We start from the raw sequence: 18,803 nt of genomic DNA, 5'->3' as shown, positions 1-18,803 counted from the left end.
GTGGCGACTGTATTATCAAAATGTGCCCCCAATTTAGAGGGGAGAGAGAAATGTTAAGACAGCAGGGAGGAGAGGGAAGTTGGTGTCGCAAGAAAGGAATAATATTGCATCCGTACGCTCATTTGGGCAACTTACAAGTAAAGTCTCCATGATGTATCCTAAAAGTATTTTTCATGTCCACCTAGGTGTATTTATCTTTGGTTCCAATTATTGGAGGGGTTCTTCTGGCAACTGTTACTGAAATCTCCTTTGACATGTGGGGCCTGATCAGCGCTCTTGCTGCCACGCTGTGTTTTTCTCTGCAAAACATCTTTTCCAAGAAGGTAAGTGTGTAGATGTCCAGCAACCCTACCCAGCTGGTTTAGTTGGTGGGGGGGGGAATGAGACAAATAACTGTAAAAATGGTAATTAATGGTTCCAGCCCTTTTTACATCTTTACCGGTCACTCTGCCTGTAAGGCTTGTTTCACACTACTGCAGTGTGCACACATACCTGCACGTTGTGTGTAGGGCAGCCCATTCATTTAATTGGCTGCATAAGAAACATGGTAAATGGCCAAAAGGTTGCACAAGAAACATGCTATATGGCAGAGTGTTTCTTTGCATGTCGGAAAAGCATGTGAAATCGTTTTCAACACACAATAATATGAACCTATACTAAGGGAGGTTCCTAGAGTGGGGAAATTGGCAGGCTTATTCTATATTTTAAAATGCAGCATTCATGATTGCTATGTATTTAAAGAGGAGGTCCGCCCACCCCTGCAAAAATTAAAAGCCAGCAGCTACACATACTGCAGCTGCTGACTTTTAATAGGACACTTACCTGTCCTAGAGTCCAACGATGTAGGCACCGCAGCTGATGTTTCCATCAGCTGTCGGGTGCTGCCATTGTGGGTAAGGGAACCTGGCAGTGCAGCATTACGGCATCAGCTGCACACCGCAGCTCCGGTCTCACAGGATGCCTGTCAAAGACCCCTCCCTCCCTCCCTGAAAGGGAATTGTAATATTAATAACAGTGCAGAATTGTTAAGTTAAGAAGGGTGTATCAGGATGACCTATCTTTCAGCTTGTTATACAGGTGTCCAGAGGACAATGTTCATTACATACCAAACATTACTTTTACAATACAATTACTTTTTTGGTCATGGCTGCAAAAGCAGGCCAGTTCTCCTATCAGTGAAAAAAACTGCATGGGGTTGGATTTTACTTAACCACTTCAATACCAGGCACTTATACACCTTCCTGCCCAAGCCAATTTTCAGCTTTCAGCGCTGTCGCAATTTGAATGACAATTGCACGGTCATACTACACTGTACCCAAACTAAATTTTTATCATTTTGTTCCCACAAATAGAGCTTTCTTTTGGTGGTATTTGAGCACCTCTGCGATTTTTTTTATTTTTTGCGCAACAAATAAAAAGACTGAAAATTTTGAAAAAAAACACGTTTTTTTTCTTTGTTTCTTTTAAAATTTTTGGGAAATAAGTAAGTTTTCTCCTTCAATGATGGGCACTGATAAGGCTGCACTGACGGGTACTGATAAGGTGGCACCGATGAGGTGGCACTGATGGGCACTCGTAGGCGCCACTGATGGGCACTCGTAGGCGCCACTGATGGGCACTCGTAGGCGCCACTGATGGGCACTTGTAGGCGCCACTGATGGGCACTTGTAGGCGCCACTGATGGGCACTTGTAGGCGCCACTGATGGGCACTCGTAGGCGCCACTGATGGGCACTCGTAGGCGCCACTGATGGGCACTCGTAGGCGCCACTGATGGGCACTCGTAGGCGCCACTGATGGGCACTCGTAGGCGCCACTGATGGGCACTCGTAGGCGCCACTGATGGGCACTCGTAGGCGCCACTGATGGGCACTCGTAGGCGCCACTGATGGGCACTCGTAGGCGCCACTGATGGGCACTCGTAGGCGCCACTGATGGGCACTCGTAGGCGCCACTGATGGGCACTCGTAGGCGCCACTGATGGGCACTCGTAGGCGCCACTGATGGGCACTCGTAGGCGCCACTGATGGGCACTCGTAGGCGCCACTGATGGGCACTCGTAGGCGCCACTGATGGGCACTCGTAGGCGCCACTGATGGGCACTCGTAGGCGCCACTGATGATACTGATGGGTGGCATTGCTGGGAATCACTGATGTGTTAGTACATACTGGTGCCAATCATTGCCCATTTGTGGGCACTGATTGGCACAGATTTGGCATTCATTTGAACATTTGGATGACCATGGGGTAAATACCTGGCCATCCACATGTTGCCCCCTTCCCTGATGGTCCTAGTGGCGTCCCTGGTGGTCCAGTGTGGTCATCTGAGGTGGAGCTGCGCTGATAATCAGACCCCCCCCTGTCAGGAGAGCCGCCAATTGGCTCTCCTCTACTCGTGTCTGTCAGGCGCGAGTGAGGAAAAGCCGATCAACGGCTCTTCCTATTTACATCGTGATCAGCCGTGATTGGACACGGCTGATCACCGGGTAAAGAGCCTCCGCTGTAGGTTCTTTACCGAGATCGGTGTAGCGGTGTGTCAGACTGACATACCGCTCCACTGATCACCGCGATGCGCGCCCCCACGGGCGCACGACGGCTGTTATCCTGAAGGACGTCATATGTCATTTTGCTATAGGCCGGGCGGGAAGTGGTTAATAGAGATCAGAATAGTAGTCTTTTTAAATGTAAGTATCTCATGCCTTTCTATGCTTTATATCTTCTCTTGTCTAATTTGTCTTAATTATTACATCAAGTGTACTTTAAAATTGTTAAAATGGCATAAGTAAAATATGTTTTAACTCAATAGGTGCTTCGTGATTCCCGAATCCATCATCTAAGATTACTGAACCTTCTGGGATGTCATGCTGTATTTTTCATGATACCTACATGGGTGTTACTGGATCTTTCATCCTTTTTAGTGGAGAGTGATCTGGTAAATTGACCTCTTACTAATTTTCCTGATGTAAATTGTTACTCATTTGTTGCTGGCAAGTCAGGGGTCACACCTGTGTATTGCATTATTTAGAATGGGCTTCCATTGCATCCTAGTGTAGCCAAAACACTTTATTTTATTTATTTTTTTGATGCATGGTGCACTCCAGCACAGATGCATTGCCTTACTGTGTTGGACTGCCATTTAGAAAGAATGACACCACAATGCATTTAAGACCTGCTGTGATTTCAGCCCAAAGTTGTTATGCCTTTTGGGACAATACTGATTGCAGTAATGTTTATGGCAGGTGGTGGTGAGTAGCCGTCAGCAATTTTGCCTGAAAATGTCCCAAAAATATAAGCCTTATTTTGTTAATTTCATAAAAATGCATGCGAGAAAATTTTGTATTCAAAATGGAAATTTGCTGTGAGCATGAAGGAAAAACAGTCTTCCCCTTGTTTGTTTTATACATTAGAAAAGACACAATTTTGTTGCGCTGGGATCATGTAAATTTAAATCCGCAATTAATGAATTATAAAATATAAAAGCAGTTAACACAATATGCAAGGTTTGCACAGTAATTAATATAGTAGATGGTGTAGCGCTAAAATAAAACTGAATAATGAACTTTCAATGCTTAGAATGAATTGGATTACAACATAATTTTAAAAGTCCATAAAGACCTGGAATAACAGTAGAAAGTCAGGTGAAAATCTGCTTGTAAGGACACCGCCACCAACACCCAAGCACACTACCTCAGGTAGATAACACAGGCATAGGTATTTTTCCAACAACCGCTCCTCAGCAGTATGGGGATAAAAGACTGCAGCTCCTTTATGTAGATGCCAGCAAGCCTAGATGCCTATCAATGACAGATCCTCACCAGTATGGGTTTGAATATACCAGCTCATCCACCAATGTAATAACCCAGTAGAGAGAAGAAAACGCTACATAGTGCAGACATCCCAAACATCTTGCTTTATTAAAAAGTTAAACGTTGTTACACTCACATTTCCGTGGTTGATAATAGCCAAATGAATGGAAGAAACGTCCGACGTTTCAAACCAAGAATATGGCTGCTGCGTCCCAGCACACAAGACACATCACAGGCTCCTCCCTACGCGTTTTGTCATTGACATCAGGGGTGTGGCCGTACGCGTGTTGTGCTTGGTTTATATAGGGGACGGCTTAACAATGGGCGGATCAGTCGCTGCAATCCATATACAGTAAGCAGGAAATTCCTATGCGCTCCAACGACCGTTTTATACATTGCTATAATTTTAGCAAACATCATTGTCCTAACTGCTGCCATTTGTATAAAATTCCAGTCCATTCTGCCTCTTGCAGCCAGTTCCTGCTCCTGAGTGTTGAGTAGGGTGGGTCTTCCTGCTATTAGACATGACCAGTCCCAGTGACATGATCAGTCAGTATTGTAACAAGAGGATAGCTGATGAGGAATAACAAGCAGCCAATCATATGGGCAGCAAATATTTAAGTGCTTACAGAGCCCCCTCAACAAGGAAGCCAAGTTTAACCCTTTCATGACTAAGCCTATTTTGGAAATTTGGTGTTTACAAGTTAAAATCCGTATTTTTTGCTAGAAAATTACTTAGAGTTCCCAAACATTTATATATATTTTTTTAGCAGAGAATCTAGAGAATAAAATGGCGATTGTTGCAATATTTTTTATCACACGGTATTTGTGCAGCGGTGTTTTAAATGCAAATTTTTGGAAAAGTGACACTTTCATGAATTTTAAAAAAATCCAAACAGTAAAGTTACCCCAATTTTTTTGTATAATGTGAAAGATGATGTTACGCCGAGTAAATAGATACCAAACACGTCACCCTTTATAATTGCACGCACTCGTGGAATGGCGACAAACTACGGTACCTATGAATTTCCATAGGCGACGCTTTAAAACATTTTTACGGTTACCAGGTTTGAGCTACAGAGGAGGTCTAGGGCTAGAATTATTGCTCTGACGATCGCGGCGATACCTCACATGTGTGGTTTGAACACCGTTTACATATGCGGGTGCGACTTCCGTATGCGTTTTCTTCGCTGCGCGAGCTTGCGGGTACAGGGGCACTTTAAAAAAAATTTTTATTTATTTTTATTTATTTTTTTACTTTAAAATTGTGTTTAAAAAATTTTTTTTTTTTTTTTTTACTTTTATTGCTGTCACAAGGAATGTAAACATCCCTTGTGACAGTAATAGGTGGTGACAGGTACTCTTTATGGAGGGATGGGGGGTCTAAAAGACCCCCCATCCCTCCTTTACACTTCAAAGTATTCAGATCGCCGAAAACGGCGATTCTGAATACCGTGTACTTTTTTAAATTCGGCGCCATTGGCAGCCGAGTAAACGGGAAGTGACGTCATGACGTCGCTTCCGCGTTTACAACAAGAAGGCTGGAACGAAGCCGCTCACAGCTTCATTCCAGCCCGCCCCCAGCCGCCGAAGATTCCCGATTGGACACCGGGCCTCCCGATCGCACGGGAGGCCCGGTAACAGCGGCGGGAGGGGGGGGATATCCCCTCCCGCTCCTCCGGTATAACAACCGAGCAGCTTTTAGCCGCATCGGTTGTTATACACGGGTAGCTGATCGCCCGCTGGAAACAACGGCACCTGGATGATGCCTGCAGCTGCGGGCATAATCCCGGTATAACCCCGGAAAGCCGAGTACGCATATCTGCGTACGGTCGGCGGGAAGGGGTTAAACGTTTAGAAAGTCATAGCTGACATTTTAAGTAGTTCAAGGTTGGTAACACCAAGTTAGAAAAAGGCCTGGGTGTGTATAAATATACATGCGTGTTTGTTAAATCCGTTATAACTAAAGTGTAGTCGCCCTTTAAATAGAATTTGCATAATATTTACATGATGCATTACAGTGCTACTTTGTGATTAAGCCCAGGTTTACATTGACAGCGGGATTGAAATCATGCAAGGTCAGCTGAACTCATACGATTTCATTCCCGCATGTCAATCCCGAATTCAGGGGCGATTTCAGAGACATCTGTGTGGGTTCCTGCACAGATGTCTATACAATTCGCACCCCAAAGTCACCAAAAGTAGTACAGAAACTTCTTTTGGGAACCTGTGCGACACCAACTTTGCAGCGGATTCGGACAAAATGCCCTTGCCGGCAATAGCTGCCGATTTGGCATGCGATTTGACATGTCAAATCGCTGCAATGTGAACCCAGGCAGAAGGTCATTTGTTTATCGCATCACATCGGAATCTTGTCACAGAGGGGGGAGATTTACTAAAACTGGTGCACGCAGAATCTGGTGCAGCTGTGCAAAGTAACCAATCTGCTTCGAACATCAGCTTGTTCAATTAAGCTTTGACAGCTGCTGCTAAAATTTTGGTGGAGACATTGATTTAGCCCCTAGTGCACTAAAGTGTACATCAATAAAACCTAAAAGCTGATTACCAAGCACAGCTGCACCTGATTCTGTGTGCACCAGTTTTAGTAAATCTCTCCCACAGTGTCTCAAAATCACATACTTAACTGTTTTTGAAGGCTAATAAAGGCTGCTACTTCACACCTTCTTCTGAAAATACTAACTGCTTGACTACTTCTGCCTTCAGTATTTATGCGTTATGTAAAAAGTCAGAGGAAAAATTGGGTCTTGTTCCAAGTATTTTAACCACTTCGCACCCAGGCCAATTCTGACATTTCTCTCCTACATGTAAAAGTCATAATTTTTGTGCTAGAAATTTGCATAGAACACCCAAACATTATATATGTTTTTTTTAGCAAAGACCCTAGAGAATACAATGGTGGTCGTTACAACTTTTTATCTTGCACGTTATTCATGCTTTAGAAAAAAAACAAAACATTAAAGTTAGCCCAATTTTTTTGCATAATGTGAAAGATGAAGATACGCTGAGTAAACAGATACCTAACATGTCACGCTTCAAAATTGCACGCGCTCGTGGAATGGTGCCCAATGGTGCGTTCGCTTCTGCGTATGATCTCACGGGGACAGGGGCGCTTTAAATTTAAATATATATATTTCTCCAAGCGTCTTCCAGGACAGCCCATGAGACCTTGGGCTCCTCCTACCAGGACAGGAAACACGTCACCCCCACCAGATGAAAGGGTGGTCCTCCAGGCCCATGTCAGTTATTTGTGTTTCCTCCGGACGGGGGGTAACATGTTCCTGGAACCTGCTCCCATAGGCCTTATAAGCAGGGGCTTTGTATGGCTATTTTCTGGGGCATATCTCTTACCTCTTCCTCTGCCAGAAGCAGCACACTGCTGGGGAGGTTGGCTGTGCTGCTGTTCCCTGTCCTCAGTGCCTGGAGAGGGCCAGGACCGGTGTGAGGTCGGGCCCCCTAGCGCAGTGCATTGCACTATAGCTCAGCTGAGCATCGGTTGTCCTTCCCTGCCGACAGCGTGGCTGATCTGAGCAGGGAATGGAGGAAGCTGCAGCGCTCGAGGGGGCGGAGCTATTGCACTCCAAGCTGGCCCACAGGAAGTGCCTGGAGAGGGTTACTTCCGGGGCATATGATGTCATCATCGGGTGCCGCAGACGAGGTTCCAGTCTCCATAAACAGCGCGAACAGAGAACGCTGGCTGCTGGTGTTTCTTGGTGTAAAGCAGCCAGGCTGTGGACGACCAAGAGGGGCAGAATGGATCCTCCTGCAGTACCTACACAGGCAGCGGATGCGGTTCCCTACACCAGCACCTCACAGGTAAGCCTGGGGTGTTCTGTCACCACCTTGCTATCCTTGTGAGTGTTCCCTCCCCCTCCCCCCTCTGTAGTAGTCGGTGTAAGGGGACACATTTCCTTCCTCTTGCACGTGGTGTTACGGAGCGATTGGGTGGCTTTAATTACATTGTGGGTCATTTTATTTTGTCTTGCAGACCAAGACTCAGGACAAGGCCCAATTGCAGCCACTTAAAAGGAAATGTGCGGTTTGCGCAAACAAATTGAGCTCCTCATGGAGCAAAGCAGTTTGTCGCACCTGTATAGAAGGCCTAGTAAAAGATGACCCGGTTGCCTCTTGCCAGAAGATGCTTACTTCTGTTAGGGATGAGCTTGCGTCTACCTTCAGTTCTTTTAGAACGCTTATTGACAAGCTCCAGACTCCAGCAGAGAGTCCGTCTTCACTGAAGGCGTCAGCACTCTGCAGCAGGCAGAGAGTGAGGACTCTGAGGCTGAGGTCAGATCTACCCTTTCTTCTCTGGAAGAATCAGGGTCAGATACAAAGCCCAGGGATAGAGAATCCACTCGAGGCTCAAGATTTAAGTTATCTGTTGAGGATGTAGATGACTTATTAAAGGCTATCTATTCTACCCTTGAATTAAAAGAGGAAGAGGTTCAGTTATCCATACATGATCTTATGTATAAAGGATTGCATAAGAGAAAATCGAGTTTTTCCAGTTCATAGTTCTTTGGTTGATACTATTAAACTGGAATGGGATAATCCTGAGAGAAAACCATTCTTCTCTAGTAACCTAAAAAGGAGGTTTCCTTTTGATGAGGACACTGTGCAGCTGTGGAATAAGAATCCCAAGTTAGATGCACCTCTTTCAAAGGTTTCAAAAAACTCGGACCTAGCGTTCGATGATATGGGCACGCTTAAGGATCCGATGGACAAGAGGGGGGATATCCTTCTCCACAGAGCCTGGGACTCAGCGGTTGGAAACCTGAAACCAGCTCTGGCTTCCACTTGTGTGGCCAGAAATCTGGAGGTTTGGTTTACTCAGATTCAGTCACATCTGTCAGCAGGTACCTCCAGAGAGCAAATTTTTAAAGTCTTTTCCTCTCCTATTTCAGGCAGTGGGTTTTTTGGCAGATTCTTCCGCTGAGTCGGTAAGAATGTCGGCCAGGAATTCGGCTCTAGTGAACTCGGCCAGAAGAAGCCTTTGGCTTAAGACCCGGTCAGGGGACTCGGCCTCCAAGTTGCGCCTTTGTGGCCTTACTTTATCTGGCGATCATTTATTTGGCCCAGGTCTACAGGAGGCACTGGAACGCACGGCTGATAAGAAAAAGGCATTTCCAGAGAAAAAGAGTTCCGACAGCCAGAAAATTTTTTCGTGGTCAAAGCAGGCAACAGAGTCCTAGAGAAAAGGACAGCAGGCTGAAAAAGCATTGGACTGGGCACAAAGGCAAAGGGGGAGTGCTGTTTAACCCTCCTCAACAGCCCGCCAAGCCACAGTGACTTGTGTTCCCCGGGGGGAGGGAGATTGAGGGCCTTCATCCCACAAGTGGGCAGCAGTCACTCTGAGCCCCTTCATCCTGGAGCTAGTGACCAACGGGTACAGGCTGGAGTTTGTTCGCCAAACACCAGAACGTTTGTTGGTCACATTTCCTCCACAAGATCGGGAGAAAGCGAGGACTCTGGGTCTCCAGATCGGAGACTTATTAGATCAAAAAGTCCTGATTCCTGTTCCTCAGTCGGAGCAGGGCAAGGGATTCTATCCCCATGTATTTGTGGTCAGAAAGCCGGCAGGAAAGTTTCGACTTATCCTGACTCTCCGGACCTTAAACAAGTCCATCAGATACAAGCATTTCCGTATGGAGACGGTTTTTACAATCAAAAACCTACTATACCCAAACTGCTTTATGGCCACGTTGGACTTAAGGGATGCCTATCTTCACATCCCTATCCATCCAGCCTTCCAAAAGTTTTTGAGATTGGCAGTGAAGACGTGTATGGGGACCCGACATTTTTCTTTCCTCCTCCCCACGCATCTTTACGAAGGTGTTGGGGGAAGCGCTGGCTCCACTAAGGTTAAAGGCGATAGCTTACTTGGACGACCTCCTGATAGTGGCAAAATCATACCAAAGGCTGTTGGAGGATCTCCAGGCTGTACAGGACTTCTTACAGTCCCTAGGCTGGCTGATAAACAAAGAGAAAACGTCCTTGATTCCAGCCCAGAAAGTAACTTATCTGGGTTACGATTTTTGCTCAGTGAACCAAAGAGTGTTTCTTCCTCAGGAGAAGATTACCAAGGTGTTCCAGACTATGTCAGCATTGCAGACAACCAGTCGGTCTCTCTGAGACAGGTGTCGAGGGCAGTGGGTCTTATGACCTCATGTTTTCCCGCAGTACCATGTTACTTTACATGTCACGTTACAAATGTTTCTTTTTAAGAAACTGGGACAGGGACGTAAGGTCCCTGGAGTCAAGGATCCGGCTTCCCGACAGGATAAAAAGAAGCCTGTGGTGGTGGAGAGCTGGTCAGCACCTAGCAGGAGGTCTCCCATGGTACTTTCCCATTTCCCGAATGATTACCACGGATGCGAGTTCCTGGGGATGGGGGGGCCCACCTCAGCAATGCAGTAGCACAGGGAGAGTGGTCCCCAGAGGAGGCAAGGGCCTCATCCAATCAAAGAGAGCTGCTTGCAGTCCAGAGAGCCCTGCAGTCTTTTCAGATGGGATTCAGGGGTCACAACCTCCAAACTCTGTTGGACAATATCGCGACAGTCGCGTATATCAATAAGCAGGGAGGCACGAGAAGCCAGAGGCTTCAGTCCATTGCCCAGGAGATCCTTTCATGGGTAGATTGGAATCTAGCTTCTATTTCTGCTGTACACCTGAAGGGGACAAACAATTGCCTGGCAGATTATTTCAGCCGTCACAGGATAGACCGAGACAACTGGTCCCTTCATCCCGAAGTCTTTGCAGACCTCACCAAGAGATGGGGTTATCCCGTAGCAGATTTGTTCGCAATCCGAAACAACCCCAAGACGGAGATATTCTTTTACATGAACCCGGCAGACCAAGCCTTGGGGATCGATGCTCTGGCAAACCCGTGGCCTCCAGGCCTATGTTATGCCTTCCCGCCAATCAGACTGATTCTAGAAGTCCTCCGAAAGTTTCTGCTGGAAGAGACAGATCTGATTCTAATTGCCCCATTTTTTGGCCCAAGAGGCCATGGTTTTCCCTGCTACAGTCTCTGGTTTCAGAGCCTCCGCGGAGTCTTCCGAAAAGGGAAGACTTATTATTGCAGGGTCCAGTATCACACCCTCAGGTGGTTTCCTTAAACTTGACGGCCTGGTATCTGAAGAAAAGATACTGAGCACCCAAGGGTTCTCTGACAAGGTAGTCAGGACTCTCGTTAATTGCAGGAAGCCGGTTACTAGAGCCATATATTGCAAAGTCTGAAAAAGGTTTAACTCATGGTTATCTGAAAATGAAAGATTAACTCATGATATTCCGTCTATTTTGGAATTTTTCTAAGAGGGTGTCGACAAAGGTCTTTCTGTTAGTACCTTAAAGGTACAGGCGGCAGCTATTAGTGTGTTCCTCCAGTTTTCTCTACTGGAGAATCCCACTATAGCCAGATTTTTCAAATCTATCTCTAGGGCCAGACCAGTAGTGGTGAGAAGTTGTCCAACGTGAGACCTGTCCCTAGTACTTCAAACTCTGGTAGAATTTCCGTTTGAGCCTCTGGGAAGTATGTCAGTTAAGTTACTTACATTAAAAACTGTGTTCCTTATAGCTGTTACCTCAGCTCTTAGGGTAAGTGAGTTGCAGGCCCTATTAGTAAGGGAGCCCTTCCTCACGATTTTTGAGGATCGAGTTGTTTTGCGAACTGATCCAGGTTTTTTGCCCAAGGTGGCAAGTACATTCCACTGATCTCAGGACATTGTATTGCCAACCTTTTGTAGTTCGCCACAGGGTGACTTAGAAAGAAAATTTAGTTTTCTAGATGTAAGAAGGATTCTCTTAGTCTATCTTGAGGTCACCAAGACCTTTAGGAAAACTGATGCCTTATTTGTCCTCTTTTCTGGAGTTCACAAGGGGAATAGTGCATCTAAAGCCACATTGGCTAGATGGATAAAGCAAGCCATCTTGGAAGCTTACAAAATTAGGGAGGTTCCTACACCTTTTGTTACTGCGCACTCAACTAGAGCCTTGTCTACGTCCTGGGCTGAGAGGGCTGGTGCCTCACCGGAACAAATTTGCAGGGCTGCCACTTGGTCCAGTTACTCGACCTTCATTAAACATTATCGCCTGGATCTCCTATCAGCTCAGGAGCAGGCGTTTGGTCGTAAGGTCCTTCAGGCAGTTGTCCCTCCCTAGACTGGTAAGTTCTGGCTCATCGTCTCATGGGCTGCCCTGGAAGACGCTTGGAGAAAAGCTGAGTTAGACTTACCGGTAACTCCTTTTCTGAGAGTCTTCCAGGACAGCCGGATTCCCACCCGGTATTGTCTGAAGTTATGTGCATTATGCATATGTTTTGCAGGGTCCTACGGTTCTTAAGACTGACATGGGCCTGGAGGACCACCCTTTTATCTGGTGGGGGTGACGTGTTTCCTGTCCTGGTAGGAGGAGCCCAAGGTCTCATGGGCTGTCCTGGAAGACTCTCAGAAAAGGAGTTACTGGTAAGTCTAACTCAGCTTTTTTTTTTTTTTTTTTTTTTTTTTTTTTTTATTGTTTTGACTTATTTTTTTAGTTTGACACTTTAAAAAAAAAAAAAAATGTGATCACTTTTATTCCTATTACAAGGAATGTAAACATCCCTTGTATTAGGAATATGACACGATCGGTCCTTTTTACAGTGAGATATGGGGTCAATAAGACCCCATATCTCACCTCTAGGCTGGGAAGCCTAAAATAAAAAAAAATAAAAACTATCCTGGCTTCCCAGCCAAGGCGGCGCCGTTTTTTTTAATGCAGAGGCCGGGCGTGGCGTCATAACATCGCGCCCGGCCTCCAAGCGATGATGGAGACTCCGGCGACCATCTGGTCCGCTGGAAATCTCTATGATCACCATCCGGGGCCGGCGGATCCTGTCTCCAACTCACCGATGAAAGCGGTGAGTCGGTAGAAGCACCGGAGGGGAGGTGGTCCCCTCCCGCTGCCCGTAAGAACCATCAAGCGGCGGAACAGCCGCTATGATCGTTCTTGTGGTGTAGGGATTCGCCGGCTGAAAAAGCCGATATCTGAATGATCATCCCGGTATCGTTTAGAGCCGGCGATCGGCTATTCGAATATAACAACCGATGCGGCTAAAAGCCGCTCGGCTGTTATACCGGAGGAGGATGCCCTCCCGCCGCTTTTACCGGGCCTCCTGTTCGATCGGGAGGCCCGGTGACCAATCGGCTGCCTCCGGCGGCTGGGGGCGGGCTGGAACAAAGCTGTGGGCGGCTTCGTTCCAGCATTGTAATTGTAAACGCGGAAGCGACGTCATGACGTCACTTTTTCGTTTACTCGGCTGCCAATGGCGCCGGTTTTAAAAAAATACACAGTATTCAGAATCGCCGTTTTCGGCGATCTGAATACTTTGAAGTGCATAAAGAGTACCTGTCACCACCTATTACTGTCACAAGGGATGTTTACATTCCTTGTGACAGCAATAAGTCATCAAATTATTATTTTTTTTTTTTTAAACAGAATTTATAAATAAATATATAATTAAATAAAAAAAAGAAAGAAAACATTTTTTTTTTTTTTTAAAGCGCCCCCGTCCCCGCGAGCTCGCGCAGCAAAGAAAACGCATACGGAAGTCGCGCCCGCATATGTAAACGGTGTTCAAATCACACATGTAAGGTATCACCGCGATCGTCAGAGCGAGAGCAATAATTCTAGCACTAGACCTCCTCTGTAACTCTAACCTGGTAACCGTAAAAAAATTTAAAGTGTCGCCTATGGAAATTCTTAGGTACCGTAGTTTGTTGCCATTCCACGAGTGCGTGCAATTATAAAGCGTGACATGTTTGGTATCTATTTACTCGGCGTAACATCATCTTTCACATTATACAAAAAAATTGGTAACTTTACTGTTTGGATTTTTTAAAATTCATGAAAGTGCCCCTTTTCCCAAAAATGTGCGTTTTAAAACACCGCTGCACAAAAGCCATGTGATATAAAATATTGCAACAATCTCCATTGTACTCTATAGATTCTCTGCTAAAAAAATATATATAATGTTTGGGGGTTCTAAGTAATTTTCTAGCAAAAAATACGGATTTTAACTTGTAAACACCAAATTTCAAAAAAAGGCTTAGTCATGAAAGGGTTAAGATACCAAACAGTGATGGGAGAGTATGCTGTATACAGTTATGCTCAAAAGTTTGCATACCCTGGCAGAAATTGTGACATTTTGGCATTAATATTGAAAATATGACTGATCATGCCAAAAATCTTCTATTTAGGGATAGCAATCGCATGAAGCCATGTATTATCACATAGTTTTTTTGGATCCTTTTTAAATCATAACAGAAATCGCCCAAATGGCCCTGATAAACAGTTTACATACCATGGAATGTTTGGCCTTGGTACAGACACAGAAGGTGGTACACAGGTTAAAATGGCAATTAAAGGTTAATTTCCCAAATTTGTGGCTTTTTAAATCACAATTGGTGTCTGTGTATAAATAATTGAGTTTGTTAGATCTCACATGGATGCGCTAAGCAGGCTAGACACTGAGCCATGAGAAGGTAGAAAAGAACAGTCAAAAGACCTGCGTAACAAGGTAATGAAACTTTACAAAGATGGAAAACGATATAAAAATATACAAAGCCTTGAATATGCCAGTCAGTACTGTTTAATCACTTAATAAGAAGTGGAAAACTTGGGGAGCTCTTGGTACCAAGCCAAGGTCAGGTAGATCAAGAAAGATTTCAGCCACAACTACCACAGAAACTGTTTGGGATACAAAGAAAAACCCACAGGTAACCTTAGTAGAAATACAGGCTGCTCTGGAAAAAGATGTTGTGGTTGTTTTTAAGGAGCACAATACCATGATACTTGAACAAAAAGCTGCATGGTCAAGTTGCCAGAAAGAAGTACAAGTTCCACAAAAAAAGCCTGGTTACAATATGCCCAACAACACCTTGACATGCCTCATTGGTGCAGTAAAGGCTTCCTTCTGGCAGCTCAACCATGCAGCTCTTTTTTTGTTCAAGTATCGTTGAATTGTGCCCAGTACAGTACTGACCGGCATATTCAAGGTTTTGGATATCCTTTTTATGTCCCTTTCCAACTTTGTAAAGTTTCATTACCTTGTTATGCAGGTCTTTTGACTGTTCTTGTCTACCTCCTCATCGCTCAGTGTCTAGCCTGCTTAGTGCATCCATGTGAAAGCTAACAAACTCATTTATTATTTATACACAGACACTAATTGTGATTTAAAAAGCCACAAATGTGGGAAATTAACCTTTTAATTGACATTTTAACCTATGTGTGCCACCTTTTGTGTCTGTACCAGAGCCAAACATTCCAGGGTATGTAAACTTTTTTTATCAAGGCCATTTGGGTTATGATTTAAAAAGGATCAAAAAAACTAGGATAAATGGCTTCTTGTGATTGCTATCCTTACATAAAAGTTTTTTTGGCATGATCAGTCATATTTTCAATATTAATGCCAAAATTTCACAATTTCTGAGCGCAACTGTATGTCTGAAAATAAAGGGAGAGCGGAATGAAAAGAGAAAAATGTAAAGGGGTGGGGTTCCGAAGGTTACAGTAATGATGGTCTTGATGAGACAAACTAACAGGATAGATGCAAGAGGGCTCCAAGAGAGGTGTTCAAAATCAGGAGGCAAGTATTTGTCAATCCATGGCTGCCAAATTTAGTATACTGCCTCGCCTCGTCCTGGAGTGTTGCCTCAGTCTTGGCGTGTATCATCGCCCGAGTGACCTGTTTTTAGTAGCAACCGTACAGAGAGCTGACGCCTTCCACGATCTGGTAATGGCCTGTTTTGTAGTGGTCATGACATAAGAGGAGACTTGATTTGGTTCCTGGTCAGCTCTGAGGGTTCAGCATTTAATAACTCAATCCAAGGGTGTTGGGTTGGCGTTTTGAATAGGTGGGTTTGATTCCAAAGATTTGAGCACCTAGGGGACAAGTCTGCTACGTTTTTTTTTTTTTTTTTTTTTTTTTTTTTGTGCTCGTAACTCCTGAAACAGGTAGATGGGTAACCTGGGAAATATTTTGCTATCCATTGTGGTACCAAATATCATCTGCACAGTAGTTTATAGGATGTTTCTAATGCTGCCACATTTTGGGAGATCCTATGCGTCACCAGCACCATTTCTGACCAATCTTCGGGTGTGTGGTCTAGGTCATGTGTCCCAAAAATTGGCTTTATCTATATGCATACTCTGGGTTAGTAGGTCAGAAAGTAGTGAACCTAAAGCATCATCAGGATAACCAGGCAGGTAGCATATTCAGAGAGGTGAGCAATAACATACTTTATATCTTTGACACGTGTACTAAAAGTTTCCCTGTGTAGTCTTCACAGGTTTAAACCTAGCAATTTAGCCTGTGACACAGTATACACAGTAAAGATGAACTGGATCCAGTAATTTCAGCTCATTAAGAACTGGTTATAACCAATGTCCTTAGTTACACCCTGATAGAAAATAGGTTGATGCTGTTGTATCATTTGATGCAAGCAATAAGTGAGACTTAAAATTATATAAATGGATTCTGTAATTGAATGATTATCCTATGGAACCGTGACTTGAGGATATTTGAGGAAGGGCGTGGACAAATACTGCAATATATGTATTAATAATTCACTCGTGACTCTTAAGTTGGACAGAGGTTATTCCAATGTTGTGTCCCAAGTAGTCTTAACAAAAACATTATTTTACTGATTTAAGGAAATCCTTTCTTGCAAGAATTATGGAGGCTCCCATTACTGGCATCTCATTCTGTATAGGTTAGCTATCTCAGATGCAGATGGTTATTCTTTTTACTTTTCTCTGAGTTACCTGATCTGCATACTTGTCCCAGGTTAGGGAATCGGGAGTATTGAAGTTATAGATAGGGTCAGTGTAACAGCCTGGTAACTAGCCTTTTCAGAGTTCATAGGCCATTTATTTTAGGAAGGTTTTCTTTTGACAAAGCTATTAGGTGTTAGCAATATGACTCGAGCTTCTTTGGTCCCTCTGATCTGTGTGCTTATGTTCCCAGAACGAATCACCTGCTTTGTCCATTTCCAAGGGCCAAATGTATCCTTTTGGATTTTTAACGTGTATATTCCATTGAATGCATTAGATAGAGTGCATTGTCCGGAATTAAGATGGATACATTTTTCCAATGGATTTCTTAAGAATTACGATTACATTTCCCAGCATCTACCAAAAACTGAAATATCAGATTAAGGTCATTATGAATTAATCTCATAGTCACTTGCTAATATATAAATGTGTAAATGGATTGTCTTTTTTTTCTATTTGTTTTGGGGTAATTTCTTGCACTTCATCCCTCTACTTGTCATCCCCTCCAGAGCTCCATCTCTCAATGGTCATGGACACTTCTCCTCCTGGTAATCAGCGGGACTTGTAACTTTGCCCAGAACCTGATTGCCTTCAGCATCCTTAATCTTATAAGCCCTCTAAGTTATTCTGTAGCCAATGCCACAAAAAGGATCATGGTTATTACAGTCTCTCTTTTCATGCTTCGCAATCCTGTGACTGGCACTAATGTCTTAGGCATGTTGACTGCAATTCTTGGAGTTTTTCTTTATAACAAGGTGAGTGGTCCCCTAATAATAAGCCTTTGTTTTGTTGGTTAAATGGGATCTGTAGACTTTAGATGTGTGAAAATGGTCAAGTTAAATTGTCTGTAAAGCCAAAATTTTCCTTTTTTATCTTTTATGTTTTTGTGACTGCTCAAAGTTTTGATTCCCTATCCCCTTCTGTACCAGAGACAGTAGTCTTTAAGACCAATAATATGGATAAATCTACCCGACGGGATTCTAATGCTTCTACATAAGTTTAGCCAAGAGTTTAAAAATTTTTTGCTTTACATACACTTTTTAGTTCAATATTCCTGTCAGTTTTTCCAAATTCTGTCCAGATTTTCACTGGAGTTCTCATTTAATCACTTATCTTCTAGAGCATTTTGGTTTTAATTTTTTTGCATTCATGTTTAAACCAGCATTTTTGGCTATAAAATGACTTAAAACTCCCAGAACATTATATATTTTCTAAAAGCAGAGGCCTTTTAAAAAAAAAAATGGTTGTAATTTTTATGTTGCAAGAAATTTGCACAGCAAATATATATTTTCAGGGAAAAATACGCTAAAATGAACTTTAATGCACACAAACAATTTAATCCCCATTTTTTTTTTTTTTTTTTTTTTTAATACCACATAAAAGATGAAGTTATGTCAAGTAAATAGATATCACATAAGTATATCACATAAACCTATCATCAATTCGGTAATGCTTTAAATGCATTTACAGCTCATCGGTTTAGGGTTAACTATAAATGAGGTGCCTAGAGTGGGAGCAATAATTCTGTCTTGCACGCAATATATCTACAGCCACAATTCTAAGGTTAGGATGCTGTGTAAAATCTACAAAAAAAACAGAATAGAGTGATTTGCAAATCTCATAAACCCATATTTAATTCACAATAGAATTTACTTGTTAGTACCACGTACTTTACCAGCTTTTTGTTGTCATATCCCAACTTTCAACTCCAATTTAAATATTTGAAATGTTTTCTAATGTGGATAAAATATGGGTTTCTGGGATTTTACACAACGTCCCAACTTTTTTGGAATTGGTGTATATCTGCCTTCCACTTCAGCCAAGACTGCTTGATCAGCTATGCACCTGGCTTTCTAGCCAGGATTCTGACAGTTGTGAATCCAGAAACGCTAAAAGCTGAGCGCTTCCAAGTTCACTCTGTGCAGAGTACAGCCACCCAGTTTTACAGAATAGCCCTGAATCAGCTCCACAACACTAAAATACCGTATATACTAGAGTATAAGTCAAGTATTTCAGCACATTTTTTTTGTGCTGAAAATGCCCCCCTCGACTTATACTCATGTCAAGCACTTTTCTGCAGCAAAAAATTTCATTTTCCGAACCGATTTTTGGTGCCCCGTATCTCAGGGTCACTTTGTGCTAGGAACCCCAAATTTGGTGTGCAAACCCA

General features: G+C 43.6%; 1 protein-coding gene across 1 annotated transcript in view; it reads left to right on the top strand.

Annotated features, from left to right (window-relative positions):
- SLC35E1 (solute carrier family 35 member E1) overlaps positions 1-18,803 on the top strand; it is a 49,383-nt gene that overhangs the window by 23,382 nt on the left and 7,198 nt on the right. Inside the window, exons 3-5 of the mRNA XM_073592777.1 lie at positions 186-323; positions 2,806-2,931; positions 17,143-17,388. Of these exons, the coding sequence (XP_073448878.1) occupies positions 186-323; positions 2,806-2,931; positions 17,143-17,388 (510 nt within the window). The remainder of the gene's footprint in view (positions 1-185; positions 324-2,805; positions 2,932-17,142; positions 17,389-18,803) is intronic.

This window comes from Aquarana catesbeiana, linkage group LG01 (assembly GCF_042186555.1).
Source record: "Aquarana catesbeiana isolate 2022-GZ linkage group LG01, ASM4218655v1, whole genome shotgun sequence".
Taxonomy (NCBI): domain Eukaryota; kingdom Metazoa; phylum Chordata; class Amphibia; order Anura; family Ranidae; genus Aquarana; species Aquarana catesbeiana.
The sequence above is the reverse complement of the archived record's forward strand: the minus strand, read 5'-3'. Positions and strand labels throughout refer to the sequence as shown.